The 25,743-nt window shown below is 41.6% G+C and overlaps 1 protein-coding gene across 2 annotated transcripts in view; it reads left to right on the forward strand.

Moving 5' to 3' along the window:
- The window catches only part of malrd1 (MAM and LDL receptor class A domain containing 1), a 131,149-nt gene that overhangs the window by 59,673 nt on the left and 45,733 nt on the right, over positions 1 to 25,743 (forward strand). For both annotated transcript variants that reach the window (XM_061965787.1, XM_061965790.1), the window contains 3 exons: positions 7,211 to 7,496; positions 11,712 to 11,957; positions 21,867 to 22,024. In XM_061965787.1, the coding sequence (XP_061821771.1) occupies positions 7,211 to 7,496; positions 11,712 to 11,957; positions 21,867 to 22,024 (690 nt within the window). The remainder of the gene's footprint in view (positions 1 to 7,210; positions 7,497 to 11,711; positions 11,958 to 21,866; positions 22,025 to 25,743) is intronic.

Raw genomic sequence — 25,743 nt, forward strand, 5'->3', positions numbered from 1 at the left:
CAGGTACCTGAAGGTAAACGTTGGATTGCATAATATTGTGAAACAAAACACCAGATAATGTCTGCTAATGGGTGCCATTTTGCGGTCCTTATACACACACCATAGTAATATTTGTAGCTCTGACTACGGTAGCCGTAATCCAATCCAATCCACTTTATTTATATAGCACATTTAAACAACAAAATGTTTCCAAAGTGCTGCACAACAATATTAAAAACAATATTCAAATATTATCCTTAGCTCCACCAATGACTGAAAAAAACCAAAAAATAAATACATATAACACCAATATAAAAAAACATAAAGTAAATATGATTAAAAACTATTTTAAAGGGTAAAACCATATAAAATAGTAAATAGAAATCAAAATTTAAAAAACACAGAGGACAACAGAGGACCACACAACTCACGTAGTGTTAAAAGCCAGAGAACAAAAGTGGTTCTTAAGACGAGACTTAAAACACTCCACTGTGGGAGCAGTTTGAACATGGAGGGGCAGAGTGTTCCAGAGCTCAGGGCGAGGTAATGGGCCGACAATCCATCAAGTGGTGCGGCTTCAAAGTCATACTAAAACATTTTGACAGGTTTTTGAGTGCCGTGTGTAATGTTCTTTATTTTCAAAGGAACATTTAAAAGTTTTGGTGTTGTTTCCTGCCGTCATATTGCAGTCTACACGTGTCTCTTATGTGTGACTGCCATCATATCTCAGTCTACATGTATCTCTTATGTGTGACTACCATCTACTGGTCACACTCATCATTACACCATGTACCAAATAAAATTGCTTTGAGGTCGGTAAGCACAACTAGAATTACTCCGTACATTAGGCGCACCGGGTTATAAGGCGCACTGTCGAGTTTTGAGGAAATGAAAGTATTTTAAGTGCGCCTCATAGTCCGAAAACTACGGTACTTCAACGAATCGCCGCAGCACTATTCAAAGCTCTACTTGTTGACATAATTAGCATACTTGGTTGATCGTTTCACAAAATAATGTTTGACTTTTTTAACATCTTTTTGATGTTTTTGACACAAAATCCCAAATCATCGTGTTGACATAACATTAAAACATACGTTTTCTGCACACCTTCACACTGACAAGGTGGGAATTTAACACCTTTTTAAAACACCCACAATTTGTAGTGTGAGTGCGTTGCTGTTAATCTTAATCAGACTGGCACGTTGGTCTGTCTCATCCCACTCATGACCTGTCAATCAAAGCGTCAAGCCCGCAGTCAGCCAGGCGCCAGCTAAATTAGAGAGCTGAGTGAAGAGTAGACATGCCGTCGACTCCTGAGGGATGATGAAAGAAAGAATCTGGCTGGGGTAAAAATAATGACTTGATTAGAAGTGAATCACCTTTATTGTTCTGATGGAATCACAACTCGGGGATTGAAAAGTGAAAATAATAACGATTATATATTATTTTCAGGGTTTCCCTTTAACTGCCAAGATATACGTGTGGATGGGGACGTGGTCACATGATGTCGAGTAATTTGCATAATTTGCTGTATGATTTTCTTTAAAAAGGCTAAAAAAATGTATACATACAAATAATAGGCTGTGTATGTATATCAATTAATACTGTACCAACCAGCTAATGTTAATGTGTTATGTTTCTGTGGTTTGGATTTGATGTCAGTTTGATGCCTGAAAGGTGATTGGCGGAGAATGCACGGGCAGTAAAAACCTGTTGGAATTGTGCCGTTTTATCATAAGATTGGTAATAAAAGTAAAAAATTGCGTCAGACTAACTGTGATTTCTTCTGGAGGCTACAATACATTATATTTTAATTTGTTTTCAAGTAAAAAAAAAACAATTTTCAAGGTGTGGTGGTAATGAAAAGGCTGTGGCGGCGTACCACATTCAATTACAATAATGGGAAAACCAGATTTTAGAGCTGACAGTAATACCTCTTATCACGTTTAAGTAGTCCACGTTTAATTTTCACAAAGTATGATTTTTAATAAAGCAAATATTTGCATAGAATAGCTTTTTAACATTATTAGAGCTCTTTAGGAATGAAATAACATTTATATAAACTTGTTTTACCTAGTTGTATATCCTGTGTAATTACCCCCAATTAAAACTGTACTTTAATATAGTATAACCACGGGCGTAGGTTGTTCTGCCAAAAGTTGGTAAACTTTATCGTCGCTCCGTCTTTAGCCGTGTCATTAGAAGGGATGTGTCATTCGATTTGCTGCCGTTCAGGATCGAAATATGTGATGCCTTTCCTTTTAACAACACTCAGTAAACGTTTGGGAATGGAGTAGACACATTTTTGAGGTGGAATTATTTCCCATTCTTGCTTGATGTTCAACAGTCTCCCTTCTTGCACCACACATTTTCAATGGGAGACAGGTCTGGACTACAGGCAGGCCAGTCTAGTACCCACACTCTTTTACTATGAAGCCACGCTGTTGTAACACGTGGCTTGGCATTGTCTTGCTGAAATAAGCAGGGGCGTCCATGGTAACGTTGCTTGGATGGCAACATATGTTGCTCCAAAACCTGTATGTACCTTTCAGCATTAATGGTGTTTTCACAGATGTGTAAGTTACCCATGTCTTGGGCACTAATACACCCCCATACCATCACAGATGCTGGCTTTTTAACTTTGAGCCTATAACAATCCGGATGGTTCTTTTCCTCTTGGTTCCAGAGGACACAACGTCCACAGTTTCCAAAAATAATTTGAAATGTGGACTCGTCAGACCACAGAACACTTTTACACTTTGCATCAGTCCATCTTAGATGAGCTCGAACCCAGCGAAGCCAGCGGCGTTTCTGGGTGTTGTTGAGAAATGGCTTTGGCTTTGCATAGTAGAGTTTTAACTTGCACTTACAGATGTAGCGACAAACTGTAGTTACTGACAGTGGTTTTCTGAAGTGTTCCTGAGCCCATGTGGTGATATCCTTTACACACTGAACTCGCTTTTTGATGCAGCACCGCCTGAGGGATCGAAGGTTGCGGGCATTCAGTGTTGTTTTTCAGCCTAGCCGCTTAGGCGCAGTGATTTCTCCTGATTCTCCGAACCTTTTGATGATATTACGGAGCGTAGATGGTGAAATCCCGAAATTCCTTGCAATAGCTCATTTAGAAATGTTGTTCTTAAACTGTTGGAGAATTTGCTCAGGCATTTGTTCACAAAGTGGTGACCCTCGCCCCATCCTTGTTTGTGAATGACTGAGAATTTCATGGAATCTGCTTTTATACCCAATCATGGAACCCACCTGTTCCCAATTAGCCTGTTCACCTGTGGGATGTTCCAAATACGTGTTTGATGAGCATTCCTCAACTTTCTCAGTCTGTTTTGCCACTTGTGCCAGCTTTTTTGAAACATGTTGCAGGCATCAAATTCCAAACAAGCTAATATTTGCAAAAAATAACAAAAGTTTACCAGTTCGAACATTAAATATATTGTCTTTACAATCTATTCAATTGAATATAGGTTGAAAAGGATTTGCAAATCATTGTATTCTGTTTTAATTTACCATTTACACAAGGTGACAACTTCACTGCTTTTGGGTTTTGTAAAACAACGCTTTTACTCTCCACTTAATGTGAAAAAGAGGCACGTAAACAATAGCTCCATTGGTATGGAAACCAAAGTTCCTACTTAACTTAAATGTTCCTGCTTGGTGAATATCTATTGCGATCATCTCAACAAATTATTGGAAAATATGACGTATAATACATAAGTCTTAATTCAAGACTTAATTTTGACCAAAAATACATACAAGTAAGAGTAAACATTTGAAGTGCAATGTGCAGAGAGACAATTGTGTTCCTTAATATATATGGACAAATGTAGGGCTGTCCCAATCTGATATTGATATCAGTCCGATATCAGCAAAAAAGCACGTATCGGATGATATCAGATTGCATGTAAAATTGCAGAAATAAGCTCTGGTACAAGCAGTCCTGCAGCGCGACTACTTGTGCGAAGCTGGACAGCCAGTTAACATGGAAATGTCCTCCAATAAAAAACACATTGTCAGTCTCCTTTTGTATTTTAGTAAAGTCAAAGGTAAACATGGTAGGCTAGAGGCTACTAGGAGCTGACAGTTACGCAACAACTAAGTGGACAAGAGAACACAAGCTACATGTACGTAATAAGTGTCCTTCATTGAACAATATCCCAGTCTTAAACAGCACATTTGTCAATATAAATAAATATCAAATAAATATAGTTGCATACAACTTACACATATAAAGTCTCCAAGGCAGAAGCGTATCAGAAAGTATCCAGTAACAAACGTGTCCACATCATTTAACGTACTGCGTCATTGAGCTTCACTTAATAAATTATTGTGGGCACTAGGTGTCGCTAAAAACAAATTATTACTCCACTTGAACTTAGAGACAGCACAAGTCTGTCATAAGGTTAGTGTTTTCCATGCCTATCATTGTTGTCATTTCACTTCATCAAGCCTGTTTTAACATTCCACACTACAAAATACAACAAGTATGTAGGATTTGTTTTTATATCGCCTATGAATAATATAGTTGGTATTAGAGATGTCCGATAATGGCTTTTTTGCCGATATCCGATATTCCGATATTGTCCAACTCTTAATTACCGATTCCGATATCAACCGAAACCGATATATACAGTCGTGGAATTAACACATTATTATGCCTAATTTTGTTGTGATGCCCCGCTGGATGCATTAAACAATGTAAGAAGGTTTTCCAAAATAAATCAACTCAAGTTATGGAAAAAAATGCCAACATGGCACTGCCATATTTATTATTGAAGTCACAAAGTGCATTATTTTTTTTAACATGCCTCAAAACAGCAGCTTGGAATTTGGGACATGATCTCCCTGAAAGAGCATGAGGAGGTTGAGGTGGGTGGGGTTGAGGTGGGGGGTAGGGGGTAGCGAGGGGGTGTATATTGTAGCGTCCCGGAAAAGTTAGTGCTGCAAGGGGTTCTGGGTATTTGTTCTGTTGTGTTTATGTTGTGTTACAGTGCGTATGTTCTCCCGAAATGTGTTTGTCATTCTTGTTTGGTGTGGGTTCACAGTGTGGCGCATATTTGTAACAGTGTTAAAGTTGTTTATACGGCCACCCTTCGTGTGACCTGTATGGCTTTTGACCAAGTATGCTTGCATTCACTTATGTGTGTGAAAAGCCGTAGATATTATGTGATTGGGCCGGCACGCAAAGGCAGTGCCTTTAAGGTTTATTGGCGCTCTGTACTTCTCCCTACGTCCGTGTACCACTTCGTACAGCGGTGTTTTTTAAAGTCATAAATTGTACTTTTTTAAACCGATACTGATAATTTCCGATATTACATTTTAAAGCATTTATTGGCCGATAAGATCGGCAGCCCGATTTTATCGGACATCTCTAGTTGGTATTGGCCAATACTTTAAATATTTGAATCATGGGAAAACCCAAGCAAATATTTCCATAAGAAATCATAATAATGTGTTCCAGACTTCCGCAAATATGAACAGAAAGCCTTATGGAGGATAATGAGAACTTTACATTTACAGACAACTATGTGGAATACATTTAAATGTTTAATGAAATGGATAAGTTAACATAACCGTATTTTTCGGAATATAAGGCGCACTTAAAATCCTTTCATTTTCTCAAAAATCGACAGTGCGCCTTATAACCTGGTGCGCCTAATGTACGGAATAATTCTGGTTGTGCTTACCGACCTCGAAGCCATTTTATTTGATACATGGTGTAATGATAAGTGTGGCCAGTAGATGGTAGTCGCACATAAGAGATACGTGTAGACCGCAATATGATGGAAGTCACACATAAGAGATACGTGTAAACTGCAATATGACGCCAGTAAACAACAACAAAACTTTATATTTTCCATTGAAAATGAAGAACATTACACACCGCACTCAAATCTGTCAAAATGTTTTAGTACGACTTTGAAGCCGCACCGCTTGATGGATTGTCGGCCTATTACGGCTACTGTAGTCAGAGATACAAGTATTACTATGGTGTGTGTGTAAGGTTGCAAAATGGCACCCATTAGCAGACACATTATCTGGTGTTTTGTTCCCAATATTATGCAAAAGCAACTTTTCTTACCTTCTGGTATGTGCTGATGTGTATTTGAGATCTGCATAAGTCCTGAAAATTTGTGCATGTCCGCCATTGTAGTCCGTGCCGATACCGTAGTCAATACGCTTCTTCTTTTTCACTATCTTCTTGTTGTGGGACATTCATCCTCCACTGTTGCCATTTCTAATATAAAGTAGTGTAAAGTTCTCACTTATATCTCGCTATGGAAGCGCTAAAACATAATGGTGTAGTGAGTTTACATTATTCACCCAAGGAACTTTAGTTATTAGAGAGTTCCGGTTGGACGGTTTTTCGCGGGACACATTTCCGGCCTTGTTGTTGCAGTAGTGAGCCACGGATAAGGAGATGCTGCTCCGTTATTGATTGAAGTAAAGTCTGAATGTCATGAAAACAGTTAGCTCCATTTTTTGACACTTCTTCCACTCCCGTCCTTGCACGCTACACCGCTACAACAAAGATGACAGGGAGAAGACGCTGTCAAAATGGAGGCACGTAAATAAGACCGCCCACAAAACGGTGCATCCTGAAGAGACTGTCAGAAAGCGACTTGAAGATGATCTGTAAAACATCATCTATGCAACATTTTGACCAAAGAACCACCATTACATGTTATGTAGACCACAAGGAAGTCTTTTACATTTAGAGAAAAAAAAAAAAAAAGACCCCTTCAATGCGCCTTATAATCCGGTGCGCCTTTTGTATGAAAACAGATAGAAAATAGACCATTCATAGGCAGTGCGCCATATAATCCGGTGCGCCCTATGGTCCAGAAAATACCTTACTTTTACCTTTTAGTGAAGACTCTTGTTGGTGAAGATGACGATGAGAGGAGAGCCACACAGATGCCACCTTTGTACTTTTCTTCAAGTTTTTTTTTGTTTTTTTTTACTTCAATAGTGTTACACCTTTCTTATTAAGTGCTCTCACTCACAACTTTCTTTGGCCTCATAATGTCTTAATTTGCAGTTGTGCTAAAAAAAACAAAAAAAAGCAAAAAGCCTGTCTGAAAGTTACATTGTGCTTGAACTCCTCATCACTTGAATGGCGCATGGACAGCGCAGATAGATGCTGAAAGGAGATAAACACAGAAGTGTTCAATGGTTTGTGTGTGTTCTATAAACAATGTTTTCCCCGTCTTTTCCTCAGATGCGTTTCTTCTTCCACATGTCTGGAGACGGCATGGGAACTCTGGCTGTGTTCAGGAAGAGTGAAGGACGTCTCGACCTGCTCCTCAACCTGACGGGAGACCAGGGCAACTACTGGCAGATGACGGAGGTCCCGCTGAGCCACACCAAGGACTTCCAGGTCACGTTTGAGGGCAAAGTGGGCAGAAATCCAAAGGGGGACATCTGCTTGGATGACATCACCTTTTCACCAGGGTGCCTGCTGGCCTCCTCGACTGTGGCAGACGACAACACTCCACCTCTTCAAGGTGCACTTTTCCAACATGTCCTGTTTGTGTCCTCCTCCACTTCTGTACTTTAACTTATTGCAGTTTCAGTTTGTAGAAGTTGCTTCCTAGCAGTTCCACTGTAAACACGGCACAGGAGCCAAGCGTGCAGTTTTAACAAAGTTTTATTGTGCTTGGATTGTTTGTCAAAGTCTTTCTCCAGTAGAACGTGACTTTTCAGTCACGTCCGTATCCTCTGCTCTCGGCCGCTTACTGTTAAAGACAACAGATGATTAGATTAACACGTACCACCTGTGAAATCTAATCACCTGTCAGCTGTGTCTCGCCGTCAGCACATGCCCCACCCCCATCCGATGGTGCTCGTCCTCTGCACCATTGACAGAGGCGGTGACCTTTGCTCCTGCAGGCGCGCTGGCCACACCTCCCCCCACACAGTTTATTTCAAACATGCTTACAATACAATTACAATAGGCCCTTTTCTACCACAGGAACATTTTCAGAAACTTTCCCACTTACCCGGGTAGATTTAGTTCCTCAGGAACCTTTCGGAGTTTCTTCTAGCAAGGTGGGACTTCTCCAAGCTACCAGGAACCTTATTGGGGGCGGACTGTGCTGTTGAACACAGTTGGGGGGTGTTCCTAATACTTCTCTTTCAAACACACGACCGCCGTTGGAATATACGCAGCGACTGTTTTTTTTCTTATTTCTTGTGTATATCTATGACAACAAACGGAGAGAAAGAAGAACTAACTAGATCATTAACTAGATCCACTCGACCTCCATTGCACCAGTCGCCCGGGGGTGGGGGGTTCCCACATCTGCGGTCCCCTCCAAGGTTTCTCATTGTAATCCCATTGGGTTGAGTCTTTTTCTTGCCCTGATGTGCGATCTGAGCCCAGAATGTAATTGTGGCTTGTGCAGCCCTTTGAGACACTTTTGATTAAGGGTTATATAAATTAACTTTTATTGATTGATTGATGAACAAAAGGAGCTTTTGAAATGCAGGAACTTTATTGGGGCATCTTTGTGCTAAAGAACGCTAATCAGTGGTTATATCTCTCCTTTTCTTGAGAAGAATTGTTGTGCATTCTTGGGTAGCAGGTTGTAGTTTGCTTTGTACATAGCATATTTTCTGGACCATAAGGCGGACTGCCGATGAGCGGGTCTATTCAGGTCTTTTTTCATACAAAAGGCGCAACGGATTATAAGGCGCATTAAAGGTGTCATATTATGATTATTTTCTAAATGTAAAAGACTTCCTTGTGGTCTACATAATATTGCATAGATTATGTTTTATAGATCATCTTCAAGTCACTTTCTGACAGTTTCTTGAAGATGCACCGTCTTATTTACGTGCCTCCACTTCGACAGCATCTTATCCCCGTCATCTTTGTTGTAGTGGTGTAGCGTGCAAGGACGGGAGTGGAAGAAGTGTCAAAAGATGGAGCTAACTGTTTTAATGACATTCAGACTTTACTTCAATCAATAACGGAGCAGCATCTCCTCATCCGTGGCTCACTAGTGCAACAACAACGCCGGAAATGTGTCCCGTGAAAAACCGTCTGACCGGAACTCTCTAATAACTAAAGTTCCTTGGGTGAATAATGTAAACTCACTACACCGGTATGTTTTAGCGCTTTCATGGCGAGTTTACTGACAGATATAAGTAAGAACTTTAGGATGAATGTCCCATAACAAGAAGATAGAGAAAAAGAAGAAGCTGATCGATACAGACTACAGTGGCGGACATGTGCAAATTTTCAGGACTTATGCAGATCTCAAATACACATCAGCAGGTACCAGAAGGTAAGAAAAGTTGGTTTTGCATAATATTGTGAAACAAAACGCCAGATAATGTCTGCTAATGGGTGCCATTTTACGGTCCTTATACACACACTACAGCAGGGGTGGGCAATTAATTTTTACCGGGGGCCGCATGAGCAACCCGAGCACTGCTGTAGGGCCACACGACAATATTTCAATTAAATTTTGCTCTAATTATTTTTGATATACCGTAAGATACATGATAATAATAATAATAATATTTTCATTTAACCTAACTTATCTTTATACAAATGCAGATGGCTTTTGATGGTTTTATTTTTAACACTTTCTTACACAACACTTCCTGATGTTTATTACAATGCAAAAATTTCAATTTCTGTCACTTTATCCTGCATCCTTTTTGTTGTGAACGTAGCACGCCTGTAAGGTGATTGGCGAAGAAGGAGGAAGCGTTGCTGTTGCGGAAATGAGTGAGGATAGACGTGCGTGTGGAAAGAACGAGATAAGCTGAGCTGTGTTAGCTCAATAAAAGTTTATAAAGAGCGTCAGACTTGGTGTGCACTTCTTCTGGACGCTACAATTGGTGTCAGAAGTGGGATGAAATGCCTCCCAGTTCGCCTTGCCATCAAACCTGGGAGTCTGCATTGAGGGCGGAATTCTCCCATGCCAAGCAGCGCGCGTTGCACCTGTAGACGCTGCCTCTCTCCTTCCTCCCTCTCTCTCTCTCTTTGCGGCGAGCTCACGTCCGGGATTCACACAGACATCTGCAGACAAAGTCGCCAGGAAACATCGTGGCACGTACCTCCCGATGACGTAGCAGGCTGAGCACACAAGCAGCGCAGTATGCTCACACAAGCAGGGGCAGTATGCGCAAAGTTTTACTTCTGACACCAATTGCAGCGTCCAGAAGAAGTGCACACCAAGTCTGACGCTCATTTTAAACTTTTATTGAGCAACCTATACTAACACAGCTCAACTTATCTCGTTCCTTCCTCACGCACGTCTATCCTCACTCCTCATTTCCGCAACTCAAGAACACAACGTCAACTTCAGCAGGTCGTTACACTATATTCTTTAAACACAGCAACCTTTTACCACACATTAAGCACACGGCTTTATCTTTAATTTCTGTAAAGAAATCCTTGGCAGTCCATGTCTTGTTGAAAACACGCCATTCGTCATCAACTTTTTTTTTTTTTAGCGTCTCGGGGATCACCGGGCATCACTTGTCGCTGTGCACCTTCACTCACAGGTTACACACGGACATACGCCCATAAATAACACTTTTCAAAATAAAAGCAGCACAGTTGTATTGCACGGACGACATAGATGTTTTTTTAAATTTATTTTGTAATTTGTGATTGCCGCTGTTCACATTCACTCACAATCGCGCACGAGCGTACGTCCACACGGAAGTAATACAAATAACGCTTTTCAAAACAAAAGCAGCACCGTTGTATTGCACACTGGAGATAGATACTTTTAAAAATTCATTTTGTAATTTATTATTGGCCTCACGCGGGCCGGACAGGGACGGACAAAGGGCCGGATGTGGCCCGCGCGCCGCAGAATACCCAGGTCTGCACTATAGTAATACTTGTATCTCTGACTACGGTAGCCGTAATGGGCCGACAATCCATCAAGCGGTGCGGCTTCAAAGTCGTACTAAAACATGTTGACAAATTTTTGAGTGTAATGTTCTTTATTCTCAATGGAACATTTAAAGTTTTGGTGTTGTTTACTTGAGTCATATTGCGGTCTACACATATCTCTTATGTAAAATTGTTCTGAAATGTCATGTGAAACCTGAGATTGATTGTTGGAAAAAGCAGAGTAGACTGTAGCAAAGGGTAATAATGATGCTAAAACTAGCATCATTAGCAGTCTTATGATGGTAATAGCACAGTTACTGCCTGTAATAAACACAAACAATCCTGTTCCACGAACATCAAAGGAACTATTAGGAAGACGTCCCATTTTTTTTAAATTTCTGTAAATTGGCCGGTACATTGAAAAGACCCCAGCGGGGGGTGAAACAGTTGGGTTTCTCGGTCGGGGGCCGCTGCTTCCTGGCCTCCCGTTAGGCTTGGATGGCTTCCATTGCTTCTGGTCCCGTGCGTGAGAAGAAGAACAAAGGATTAGGAGGGACTTCTCGCCCTTTCTCTCCTTTTGATTACGCTTCCTCACGCCTCATCTCCCAAAGCCCAAGTTCTGAGCCCTGCTGGAATGCTTGGCTCTTTAAAGAAGGAGATTTTCAGAGCAGCATCACCAGCCGTCATGCTGCTTTGTCGTACAAAGCCTCTTTAAGGTAGCAGCACCGTGACACATGCTAAGTCGTGCCCAAAAGTTTCTAAACTCTAATCAGTCTTTCTTTTGGGAAACGGTGGACAATGAGGCGCAGATAGTTTGTAATAAAATGTGAAAGTGTCTTACCTGGGTGTGTGTTTGCAGGCTGGTGCTCTTCAGGCTTGCTGCCGTGTGACAACGGTCGCTGCTTCTCCGCTGGCCAACGCTGTGACTTCAGAGACGACTGTGGAGATGGCACCGACGAAAAGCACTGCGGGACGTCCTGCTCCTTTGAGGAGGGCCCGTGTGGCTGGAAGAGCTCCCTGGCGGACAATTTTGATTGGTCCCTGGGAACGGGCTCGCTCCAGAGCATACGACCGCCATACGATCACACTTTGAAGGATGAAAACGGTTGGTGCTCGCTTTGTTTTTAGCCCAGCAGCTCGTTAGCAGCTCCATTAATGACTCTCGTAAAAGTGGACACCACAGGCTGCCTGTGATTATTACCACTTCTCAGCTTTTAACCCACATTGCTTAACTCTTTAATGCTGAATGAGTAATAAGGCTGATTGATTTAAATTCATATGTAAATGTATATACTTTAGGGCTGCAAGTAACGATTCATTTTGATAATCGATTAATCTGTCGATTATTACTTCGATTAATCGATTAATAATCGGATAAAAGAGACAAACTACATTTCTATCCTTTCCAGTATTTTATTGGAAAAAAAACAGCATACTGGCACCATACTTATTTTGATTGTTTCTCAGCTGTTTGTACATGTTGCAGTTTATAGTTTATTAAAAAAAAATAATAATAATAATTAAAAATTAAAAAAGTTTGCCTCTGCGCATAGCATAGATCCAACGAATCGATGACTACCGTATATTTCGGAGTATAAGTCGCACCGGAGTATAAGTCGCACCTGCCGAAAATGCATAATAAAGAAGGAAAAAAACATATATAAATCGCACTGGAGCATCCTGACCTATGACTATGAAAAAAAAACTGCGACTTATAGTCCGAAAAATACGCTAAATTAATCACCAACTATTTTTATAATCGATTTTAATTGATTTAATCGATTAGTTGTTGCAGCCCTAATATACTTCTAAATCTATTCTGTTCCAGTCAACCACATGATACAATGGTACCTCGGTTTTTGTTAGTAATTTGTTCCAAAAGGTCAGACAAAGGCGGAATTGTTATATTTGGGTGGTGGGACCACAAGATGCAGAGACAGCAGATGAAGTGCAGGTAAAAGGTCCTTTTATTAGTGACAACCAGGGCTGTATCATGACCCCAAAAAAGAGCAAAAAATAAATAAGAAAAATCGCACTAAAAAGAAGTGAGGAAAAATAACTAAAAATGCACATTTAAGGTGTGGAGAGGCAACAGTCAACACTACACAGCAACGCTGGGATTTAGCCACAGGGAATGAGAAGCTCAAGTGCGGCCAAAGCAGAGGAGATGTACACTACTGGAAGGGTGAACCATCAGGAATCTACTGGCGCCGAGTGAAGGGACTGGAGAGAATAGCGTTTTTATAGTCATTATTACAGTTAACAGGTTCAAAGAACAACGAAATTGGAGCAGATCCCCTAAGGTGCATACAGAATAGTATAGTACCGGTAATATGAATAGTAAAAAAGCTAAAAAAGAAGATATAAAATATATATATATATATATATATATATATATATATGCATATATATGCATATATATGCATATATATATAAGTGGCAGAGGTGTAAGGTGACAGGTTATTGCACATTATTCTGTTTCGCAGTCCATTATTATTGCACTTATCAAGAGGTCATTTAGGATATATTGCACAGTCCAACATTATTGCACATTATAGTCCGAAAAATAAAAGACATGACACATGAGGACATGACGGACACATTGTGCTCACTCAGGGCCTGTTTAATGCTACTATGGCTCTTGGGTAAAAACTGTTTTTAGTCTATTTGTGCCCGCTTTTAGCACCCTATAGCGTCTGCCCGAGGGCAGCAGTTCTAAGTGGCAGTGCCCGGGGTGGAATGGGTCTTTCAGGATGCTCTGTGCTTTCCTGAGACAGCGGGAGCTGTACAGGTCAGCCAGGGAGGAGAGGGGGCATCCGATGATCTTCTGGGCAGTGTTTACGACCCTCTGGAGTGCCTTTCTCTCTGCGGCCGTGCAGCTGCCGTACCACACGCAGATGCAGTAGGTCAGGATGCTCTCAATCGAGCACCGGTAGAAAGACACCAGCAGTTCCTGTGAGAGATGGTTGTTCCTGAGTATTCCCAGGAAGTGCAGTCTCTGGTGTGTCTTCTTGATGGTAGCCGTGGTGTTGGTGCTCCAGGTTAGGTCATCGTCCAGGTGTACTCCCAGGAAGCGGAAGTCGGAGGCCCTCTCCACGCAGTCACCGCTGATGACCAGGGGCAGTTTTTTTCCTCCTGAAGTCTATGACCGGCTCCTTGGTCTTGGAGGTGTTCAGGGCCAGGTTGTTTACTGTGCACCACTCCGACAGCTTCTCCACCTCGTTCCCATATGCAGCCTCGTCTCCCCCCGAGATGAGCCCCACTACGGTGGTGTCATCTGCAAATTTGATGACGGAGTTGCTGGAGTGGGCAGGTGTGCAGTCATACGTGTAGAAGTAGAGTAGGGGGCTCAGCATGCAGCCTTGTGGAAAGCCGGTGCTGAGGTATAGGCTCGATGACATGTGGCGGCCCATTTGAGAGCTTAAGTAGTCAGGAGGGGAGGAGTATCAGGTTTGCGTGCAGGTAGTTTTACCCCGTGACCCAAATATCCAGGCACTGCAACAAAAAGAAGAGAGATCACGCACTGTGCGTAGGGCCCAGTGATTAGTTTATGACCCCCGTTTTGTGTAGGTACGTGCACGTAAAATGTAAATTAATAACAGGACGCTTTATATGGAACTTCACTGCATCTGCAGATGAAGTGCAGGTAAAAAGTCCTTTTATTAGCGACATCCATGGCTATGTCATGATCGGCCTAGCCGAGAGTAGGACCCTAAAAAAGAGCAAAAAATAAATACGAATAATAAGAAAAATCACGCTCAAAAAGGAGTCAGGAAAATGTACTAAAAATGCACACTTAAGGTGTGGAGAGGCAACAGTTAACACTATACGGCAACACCGGGATTGAGCCACAGGGAATGAGAAGCGTGGTGCGGCCAAAGCAGAGGTGATGTACACTACTTGAAGGGTGAACCATCAGGAATCTACTGGCGCCGGGTGAAGGGACTGGAGAGCTTAAGTAGTCAGGAGGGAAGGAGTATCAGGTTTGCGCGCAGGTGGCTTTACTCCGTGGCCCAAAAATCCAGGCACTGCAACAAAAAGAAGATGGATCACGCACTGTGCATAGGGCCCCGTGATTAGTTTGGGGCCCCCGTTTTGCACAGGTGTATGCATGTAAAATTTAAATGAATGTATAACAGGATGATTTATATGGAATTTACCTGCTTCTGCAGATAAAGTGCAGGTAAAAGGTCCTTTTATTAGCGACAACCAGGGCTGTGTCATGATCGGCTTAGCTGGGAGTAGTATCCCAAAAAAGAGCAAATAATAAATAAGAATAATAGGAAAAATCGCACTCAAAAAGGAGTGAGGAAAAATAACTAAAAATGCACACTTAAGGTGTGGAGAGGTAACAGTTAACACTACACGGCAAAAGATGGATCACGCACTGTGCGTAGAGCCCCGTGATTAGTTTGGGGCCCCCGTTTTGCGGAGGTATGTGCTTGTAAAATGTAAATGAATGAATAACAGGACGCTTTATATGAAATTTAGTGCTGGTCTTGCAAATGGTCATGCTGAGTTCGAAAAAGGGTTGTGTGGAATAAACCGACTCGACCGGATATCCGGTTTGACAAGCGAGCTACTCGACAGCGTCAGGAACTGCCACTACAATCGATTAGAATCAGGTACACTATATTGCCAAAAGTGTTTGGCCACCCATCCAAATGATCGGAATCAGGTGTATAAAATCAAGCACTTAGGCATGGAGACTGTTTCTACAAACATTTGTGAAAGAATGGGCCGCGCTCAGTGATTTCCAGCGTGGAACTGTCATAGGATGCCACCTGTGCAACAAATCCAGTGGTGAAATGTCATCGCTCCTAAATATTCCAAAGTCAACTGTGGGCTTTATTATAAAAAATGGAAGAGTTTGGGAACAACAGCAACTCAGCCACGAAGTGGTAGGCCACATACACTGCCAGAGAGGGGTCAGCGGATGCTGAAGCGCATAGTGCAAAGACTTTCTGCACAGTCAGTTGCTACAGAGCTCCAAACTTCATGTGACCTTCCAATTAGCCCACGTACAGTACGCAGAGAGCTTCATGGAATGGGTTTCCATGGCCAAGCAGCTGCATCTAAGACATACATCACCAAGTCCAATGCAAAGTGTCCGATGCAGTGGTGTACAGCACGTCGCCACTGGACTCTAGAGCAGTGGAGACGCGTTCTTTGGAGTGATGAATCACGCTTTTAAATCTGGCAATCTGATGGACAAGTCTGGGTTTGGAGGTTGACAGGAGAACGCTACATTTCGCACTGCATTCTGCCGAGTGTGAAATTTGGTGGAGGAGGAATTATTGTGTGGGGTTGTTTTTCAGGAGTTGGGCTTGGCCTCTTAGTTCCAGTGAAAGGAACTTTGAATGTTCCAGGATACCAAAACATTTTGGACAAATCTATGCTCCTAACCTTGTGGGAAAAGTTTGGAGCGGGCCCCTTCCTCTTCCAACATGACTGTGCACCAGTGCACAAAGCAAGGTCCATAAAGACATGGATAACAGAGTCTGGTGTGGATGAGCTTGACTGGCCTGTACAGAGTCCTGACCTGAACCCGATAGAACACCTTTGGGATGAATTAGAACGGAGACTGAGAGCCAGGCCTTCTTGACCAACATCAGTGTGTGACCTCACCAATGCGCTTTTGGAAGAATGGTCGAACATTCCTATAAACAGCCTATGGACAGCCTTCCCAGAAGAGTTGAAGCTGTAATAGCTGCAAAAGGTGGGTCGACATCATATTGAACCCTATGGGTTAGGAATGGGATGGCACTTCAAGTTCATATGTGAGTCAAGGCAGGTGGCCAAATTCTTTTCGCAATATAGTGTATGTATCAAGTGTAGAAACATGGATCGGGTTTCGCGCGAGACTAGCAGTTTGTCTTTAAAACAAGGCGAGAGCAAGGAATGTCATGTGCAGGAGTGGTTCATGCGCATGCTCCGTTAGCTTACCTCACTGAAGACAAGAATGGATGTAAAGCAGCGCCGTTCACTGATGTGTCTTTGCAATGCAAAACTAGCGCCTAACGTCCCTCCACAGTGCAAAACTGCTCCTGAGTCCGCGATCCTCACCTTCCATGGCAGCAAATAAGCTATGTTTATTACAAGTATCACTGAAATATGGGAACAGATAAACATGCTACACTACACATTGTAGGAGGATACAATAAGTAAGCCATGCTAACCAGTAATAACTAAAATAGAGGTCACATCAGCGAGCGCATCGACACAAATGTCGATAGTAACGATGCCAAGTACCGTATTTTTCGGAGTATAAGTCGCACCGGCCGAAAATGCATAATAAAGAAGGAAAAAAACATATATAAGTCGCACTGGAGTATAAGTCGCATTTTTTGGGGAAATGTATTTGATAAAAGCCAACACCAAAAATAGACATTTGAAAGGCAATTTAAAATAAATAAAGAATAGTGAACAACAGGCTGAATAAGTGTACGTTATATGAGGCATAAATAACCAACTGAGAAGGTGCCTGGTATGTTAACGTAACATATTATAGTAAGAGTCATTCAAATAACTATAACATATAGAACATGCTACATGTTTACCAAACAATCTGTCACTCCTAATCGCTAAATCCCATGAAATCTTATACGTCTAGTCTCTTACGTGAATGAGCTAAATTATATTATTTGATATTTTACGGTAATGTGTTAATTCCACACATAAGTCGGCCAAACTATGAAATAAACTGCGACTTATAGTCAGAAAAATACGGTATTATATGGTCAATACGACTGTGATTTGATCAAGAATCTTAAACGTTTTTTTTTCACAAACTCGGGAAATGAGCCCCTGGACACAGAAGGTCTTTACGGGCAAAAACCAAAGGATGTAAAACAGAGCCAGTACTAGGAAATAATTTAAATATTTAATTGATATTGTTACACCTCCATCCTGTGTTTTTTGTCTAATTATAATTGTGATAAAAAAATGTTACAAATTAAAGGGGAACTGCACTTTTTAGGGAATTTTGCTTATTGTTCACAATCATTATGAGAGATAAGAAGACAAAAATAAAAAAATGCTGCTAATGGGAGCAATCAATTCTACCAGTAAATCACTTCAAATATGCATTCAAAAACCGTAAACAATTCTTAATTTACGTTCTGTAACCTGTATAATAACCAAGTTGGAGCGACATTATTATAAGTGTGAACACTGAGGAACTATTTTTCTAGCGTATTAACACATCGGCGTGCTTCTGTATTAGCCGTAAAAGCCAACTACGGCAAGCGAAAAGCTAGTTTCTACATCAGCACGAAACGCGTTTGAGTTTGTAATGCACAACACTGTGATAGAACACCAATCTGTACTGACTGAAAGACATGAACAATCATATTACAGTATCTGTAAAGTATTAATTCATGTTTTGTTTGTACACAGCTAGCCAGACAGCATATGTACTGTAGTTGTAATAACACGCATGACGTGGTGCGTGTATCATGATCAATATAATAGTGACTCACTCAAAGGACAGTTGATCGTCTGGTCCAGCTGGCCAGGGACGTTTCCTGTTGATTTCAGGGAAGCAATCCATTTATGTCGAAATAGCTTGTCTCCAAATTCCACATTTGCACCTTCGAGTTACTTTCACCTCACTCTCTTGGCTTCCGTTTGCTCTGACGTCTCGCTTTTCCTTCGTGCTGGCTTCTAGAAGCAGTATTTCATCCTCCGTATATTCAACTTCAAAAAGATAAGGTTGTGAATCCTCACTTGTCCAAAAATAATCATTTTTGTTGTTTGTTACCAAATCTGCCATGATTAGAATGCACACAAGCATTTTGTATCTGGAAGTAGGAACACACATTGTCGGACATGCGCTGCTATGGTAACAGAAATCATTGCGCCTAATAAATCAGTCTCGGCATTGATTAAAATGACCAAAATAAGGTAAATATTGAACATTAAATATTGTTATGAACGTGTCTGTTACTACATTATATATAGACTTGCACTGTGTATACAAAACGTTGATGGTGGGTTTTGAAGTTGTTTTAGAGGACTTGAAGGTGACTCCCATTAGCCGCATCTTCGAAGCGTTTATCTTTAAAATCCTAAAAAAAAAAAAAGATACGTGTTCTTGTCTCTCATAATGATTGTGAATACATTTTAAGTATGTATTGGTATGAATATTACTGCCCTATTGGATCGATAGCCTAATTTGTAGTATGACCCAAAACTAGGGATGTCTGATAATGGCTTTTTGCCGATATCCGATATTGTCCAACTCTTTAATTACCGATATCAACCGATATTGATATCAACCGATATATACAGTCATGGAATTAACACATTATTATGCCTAATTTGGACAACCAGGTATGGTGAAGATAAGGTACTTTTAAAAAAAATTAATAAAATAAAATAAGATCAATAAATTAAAAACATTTTCTTGAATAAAAAAAGAAAGTAAAACAATATAAAAACAGTTACATAGAAACTAGTAATTAATGAAAATGAGTAAAATTAACTGTTAAAGGTTAGTACTATTAGTGGACCAGCAGCACGCACAATCATGTGTGCTTACGGACGGTATCCCTTGCAGACTGTATTGATATATATTGACATATAATGTAGGAACCAGAATATTAATAACAGAAAGAAACAACCCTTTTGTGTGAATGAGTGTAAATGTGGGAGGGAGGTTTTTTTGGGTTGGTGCACTAATTGTAAGTGTATCTTGTGTTTTCTATGTTGATTTAATAAAAAAAACAAAAACGATACCGATAATAAAAAAAACGATACCGATAATTTCCGATATTACATTTTAACGCATTTATCGGCCGATAATATCGGCGGGCCAATATTATCGGACATCTCTACCCAAAACTAATGTAAAGTATTGAAATAACAGAAGAAGATGTAGTACATTTGAACTGAAGTGTAGATAAAAGCATGATATAACTGAAATAACAGAAAATTAACAAGTAGATTATTATATTATATTTTTGATAAAATAATACGACAGGAAATGACACAACATTACTGCATACAGTATGTCAACAGCCAAATTAGGAGCCTTTGTAACCCGTTTTAAAATATTATTATTTATATACCAAATAAAATATAGTTTAAAATATAGATTTTAGGTCATGTGAAGTGAAGTGAATTATGTTTATGTAGCGCTTTTCTCCAGTGACTCAAAGCGCTTTACATGGTGAAACCCAATATCTAAGTGACATTTAAACCAGTGTGGGTGGCACCGGGAGCAGGTGGGTAAAATGTATTGCTCAAGGACACAATGGCAGTGACGATGATGGCGGAAGCAGGAATCAAACCTGGAACCCTCAAGTTGCTGGCACGGCCGCTCTACCAACCGAGCCACGCCGCCCTTACCTAGCTGGGAGGGTTTTTCAGGAAGTTTTAGTATGAGGGTTCAGGATTTGTTGCTATGGCGATGTGCTCAGAGCATTACATCGATTGCAACAGGACTGTTCAGTTTGTCTTGGACGATGTTTGACGTACACACAGTGGTCTTCATCCGTTCATGCCCACAGACTTGGATCTAGCAGATCTAGTCTGAGTGCTTGGTGTATAGGTCCCGCCTATTTATGCACAAGAAGGAATGGTTTTGTTCTAGTAATTTCTACAAAAAAATGTTAACTGTTGAATCCTATGTTCCCTGTAACTTTTCAGAATCAGAATCAGAATCGTTTTATTGCCATTGTTTAAGAATGGGTTCACAAACTAGGAATTTTTCTTGGTGCAATCGTGCAACATAAAACACAGATAACACAGATTTGGTAATAACAAGAGCTGTAACTGAGCTATCAGATCTTGTTATAGACTTAGAAGGAATTCTAGGGAGCTACTGTTAGGAGTTATTTTTCATGTGCCTGATGGCCGAGGGGAAAAAACTGTTCAGGTGGCGGGAGGTGTGGGTCTGGATGGACCGTAGTCTCCTGCCTGAGGGGAGAGGGGAGAATAGTGTGTGTTCAGGGTGAGAACAGTCAGCTGTGATCCGACCCACACGCCTCCTGGTCCTGGAGGAGAACAAGTCCTGGAGGGATGGGAGCTTGCAGCCAATCACCTTCTCAGCAGCATGTACGATGCGCTGCAGGCGATGCTTATCCTGGACTGTGGCGCCGGGGAACCACACGGTGGTGGAGGAGGTCAGGATGGACTCGATGATGGCTGAGTAAAACTGCACCAGCATCTCGGTTGGCACCTTAAGTTTCCTCAGCTGCCGCAGGAAGTACATCCTCTGCTGGGCCTTCTTGATGAGGGAGCTGATGGTCGACTCCCACTTGAGGTCTTGGATGATGGTGGTGCCCAAAAAATGGATGGAGTCCACAATGGAGACGGGGTGGGAGAGTCAATCAGGGTGAGGGGGGATGGTGGGGCTGTGACTTTCCTGAAGTCCATGATCATCTCCACTGTTTTCTGGGCATTCAGCTCCAGGTTGTTGTGAGCCACGGATGAGGAGATGCTGCTCCGTTGTTGATTTACGTAAAGTCTGAATGTCATTAAAACAGTTAGCTCCATCTTTTGACAGTTCTTCCACTCCCGTCCTTGCACCCCCAAAGATGACGGTGCCACGTAAATAAGACCGCCCACAAAACGGCGCATCCTGAAGCGACTGTCAGAAAGCGGCTTGAAGATGATCTATAAAACATAATCAATGCAACATTTTGACTAAAGAACTACCATTACATGTTATGTAGACCACAAGGAAGTGTTTACATTTAGAAAAAAAAATAATAATAATATGACCCCTTTAATGTGCCCTATAATCCGGTGCACGTTTTGTATGGAAAAGAAACCTGACAAGACCCGCTCATCGGCGGTGCGCCCTGTGGTCCGGAAAATACGGTAGCTTATATTTGTTATTTTGCACCAAAAAATATAATTTTTAGACTCCAGCCTACCTGTAACTCCAATGAGGACAAGGAAATTAATAAATGAATATTGCACTTACCGTTCTTTGTGACCGTGAATGCTAAATTCCCTTTCATTGATTTCGGATTGACAGTGGCACTGATCTCTGCCTGCTCTTCAGGTCATTTCCTCTACCTGGAAGCGACGCCGGTGGGACTGAAAGGCGATAAAGCTCACATCAGGACTTCTGTTTGGAAAGAGTCTAGTTCCATTTGCAAGCTCTCCTTCTGGTACTACATCTCCCACAAGGCCTCCGGAACCATCCGCCTGCTCGTTAAGGTAAGCCTGCATGCTGGGCAGCGATGGGGGTTTCTATGGTTACGCTTAACGACATGAAATGGGGTCAATATGTTGGAGCGGATGAAGTCTCACCACCTCAGTCTTCTGCACATGAGTAACACTCATATTCTTGTATTGTAAGAGCATATTTCGTACAGCTTGTATTGATCACATTTGGTTGGAGGTTGTCACATTCCCATCATTTGGAAATGTATGCAGGCTCACCTCTTCTTTAGTTATATTGCTACAACCTGCAACATTGCATCTGGCAGATATAACGTATTTTCTGGACCATAGGGCGCACGCGCACTGCTGACGAGCGGGTCTAGTCAGGTTTTTTTTTCATACAAAAGGCGCACTGGATTATAGGACGTATTAAAGGGGTCATATTATTATTATTTTTTTCTAAATGTAAAAGACTTCCTTGTGGTCTACATAACATGTAATGGTGGTTCTTTGGTCAAAATGTTTCATAGATTATGTTTTACAGATCATCTTCAAGTCGCTTTCTGACAGTCGCTTCAGGTTGCGCCGTTTTGTGGGCGGTCTTATATACTTGGCTCGCCTTCGACAGCGTCTTCTCCCCGTCATCTTTGTTGTAGCGGTGTAGCGTGCAAGGACGGGAGTGGAAGAAGTGTCAAAAGATGGAGCTAACTGTTTTAATGACATTCAGACTTTACTTCAATCAATAACGGAGCAGCATCTCCTCATCCGTGGCTCACTAGTGCAACAACGCCGGAAATGTGTCCCGTGAAAAACCGTCCAACTGGAACTCTCTAATAACTAAAGTTCCGTGGGTGAATAATGTCAACTCACTACACTGGTAGTTTTTAGCACTTCCATAGCAAGATATAAGTTTGAACTTTACACTACTTTATATTAGAAAAAACAACAGCAGAAAGTGAATGTCCCATAACAAGAAGATAGAGCATACTTGCCAACCTTGAGACCTCCGATTTCGGGAGGTGGAGGTGAGGGGGTGGGGGGGCGTGGTTGGGGGCGTGGCTAAGAGGGGAGGAGTATATTTAGTCAAGTATTTCATATATATATATATATATATATATGTCTTAATAAGGTTATCCAAAAAATAGTGCTCGATACCGTAGTAGAGCGCAATATATGTATGTGTGGGAAAAAAAATCACAAGACTATTTCATCTCTACAGGCCTGTTTCATGAGGGGGGGGTTCCCTCAATCATCAGGAGATTTTAATGGGAGCATTCACATACCATGGTTTATATAGGGCACAGAGTGGGTGGGTACAGGCTGGCGTAGGGGCGTGGTGATTGGCTCATGTGTTACCTAGGAGGTGTTTCCGTCTGTGGCGGCATGCTGTTACAATTTCGCTGCGCTTGTTGAGGGATGACAGGTCTGGACGGTAAATAATAAACAGTTTCTCTTTCAAGCATAGGTTGCATCTTTTATTACCACTATTGTAAGGTGTGCTGGATGCAAGAATTTGCCATGTTATTGAATATTCAACATTATTGTCTTTGAGGTCCCAAATGTGTTTGCTGAGTTCTGTGGTATTCCGCAGGTTTTGGTTCCTGAAAGAAGCCTTGTGATTGTTCCATCTGGTTTTGAATTCTCCCTCGGTTAATCCTACATATGTGTCGGATGTGTTAGTGTCCTTGCGTATTACCTTAGATTGGTAGACAACTGATGTTTGTAAGCACCCCCCGTTGAGAGGGCAATCAGGTTTCTTTCGACAGTTACAGCCTTTGTTGGTTTTGGGGTCGCTCTGTCCGGTGGTTCAACAACATCCAAGACAAACAACAGCACAACTTTATCTCCTTTGATATCGAAGAATTTTACCCTTCCATCACGCAAGACCTACTGACTCAAGCACTAGACTTCGCCTCAGACTACGACTCAATCACAGGCAACGAAAGAAACATCATCATCCACGCAAAAAACTCCATTCTCATCCACAACAGTACACCATGGCAAAAAAAGAACAATGCAACATTTGACGTCACTATGGGAAGTTTTGACGGAGCAGAAACGTGTGAACTTGTTGGGAGTTTCCTCCTCTCCCAGCTCGCTAGCCTCAATCTGAACCTTGGTATTTACCGTGATGACGGACTGGCAGTGTGTCGCGCCTCGCCAAGGAGCAGCGAGAATACCAAGAAGCGCATATGCCAAATTTTCAAAGAGAACGGCCTACGGATCACGATTGAAGCCAACAAGCAAACCGTCAACTTCCTTGACGTCACTTTCAACCTGAGAAATAACAGCTACCAACCATTCACGAAACCCAACACAACACTCCAATACGTGCACCATGACAGCAACCACCCACCCACCACCACGAAAAGAATACCTACCGGAATTAATAAAAGGCTATCGATGCTGTCATCTAGCAAAGCTGAATTTGACCAAGCAACCCCCCCGTACCAAAAAGCCCTTGATGAAAGCGGATACAATTTCACCCTCACCTATGAACCCACGCCAGGAAACCAGCCAAAAAAGAACAGAAAACGAAACGGCATCATCTGGTACAACCCCCCATACAGCAAAAACGTCTCAACTAACATTGGACACAAATTCCTCAATCTGATTGACAAACACTTTCCCAAAGACAACACCCTAAGAAAAGTATTCAACAAGAACAACATTAAATTGAGCTACAGCTGTATGAACAATATACGACAAATCATCTCAAACCACAACAATACAATTGCAAATGAGCCGTCGGCCCCCGGACAGAGCGACCCCAAAACCAACAAAGGCTGTAACTGTCGAAAGAAACCTGATTGCCCTCTCAACGGGGGGTGCTTACAAACATCAGTTGTCTACCAATCTAAGGTAATACGCAAGGACACTAACACATCCGACACATATGTAGGATTAACCGAGGGAGAATTCAAAACCAGATGGAACAATCACAAGGCTTCTTTCAGGAACCAAAACCTGCGGAGTACCACAGAACTCAGCAAACACATTTGGGACCTCAAAGACAATAATGTTGAATATTCAAAAACATGGCAAATTCTTGCATCCAGCACACCTTACAATAGTGGTAATAAAAGATGCAACCTATGCTTGAAAGAGAAACTGTTTATTATTTACCGTCCAGACCTGTCATCCCTCAACAAGCGCAGCGAAATTGTAACAGCATGCCGCCACAGACGGAAACACCTCCTAGGTAACACATGAGCCAATCACCACGCCCCTATGCCAGCCTGTACCCACCCACTCTGTGCCCTATACAAACCATGGTATGTGAATGCTCCCATTAAAATCTCCTGATGATTGAGGGAACCCCCCCCTCATGAAACAGGCCTGTAGAGATGAAATAGTCTTGTGATTTTTTTTTCCCACACATACATATATATATATATATATATATATATATATATATATATATATATATATATATATATATATATATATATATATATATATATATATATATAAAAGAAATACTTGAATTTCAGTGTTCATTTATTTACACATATACTTGTTCAGTTAAGGGTTGAATTGTCCATCCTTGTTCTATTCTCTGTCACTATTTTTCTAACCATGCTGAACACCTTCTCTGATGATGCATTGCTGTGTGGCACGCACAAAAGTGCTTTCATCAAATGCACTAGATGGCAGTATTGTCCTGTTTAAGAGTGTCACAACATTGCTGTTTATGGCAGACGAACTGCTTTACGGTAGACCAAAACGTGACTGCTGTTGTTGTGTGTTGTTACCGCGCTGGGAGGACGTTA

This window comes from Nerophis lumbriciformis, linkage group LG07 (assembly GCF_033978685.3).
Source record: "Nerophis lumbriciformis linkage group LG07, RoL_Nlum_v2.1, whole genome shotgun sequence".
Taxonomy (NCBI): domain Eukaryota; kingdom Metazoa; phylum Chordata; class Actinopteri; order Syngnathiformes; family Syngnathidae; genus Nerophis; species Nerophis lumbriciformis.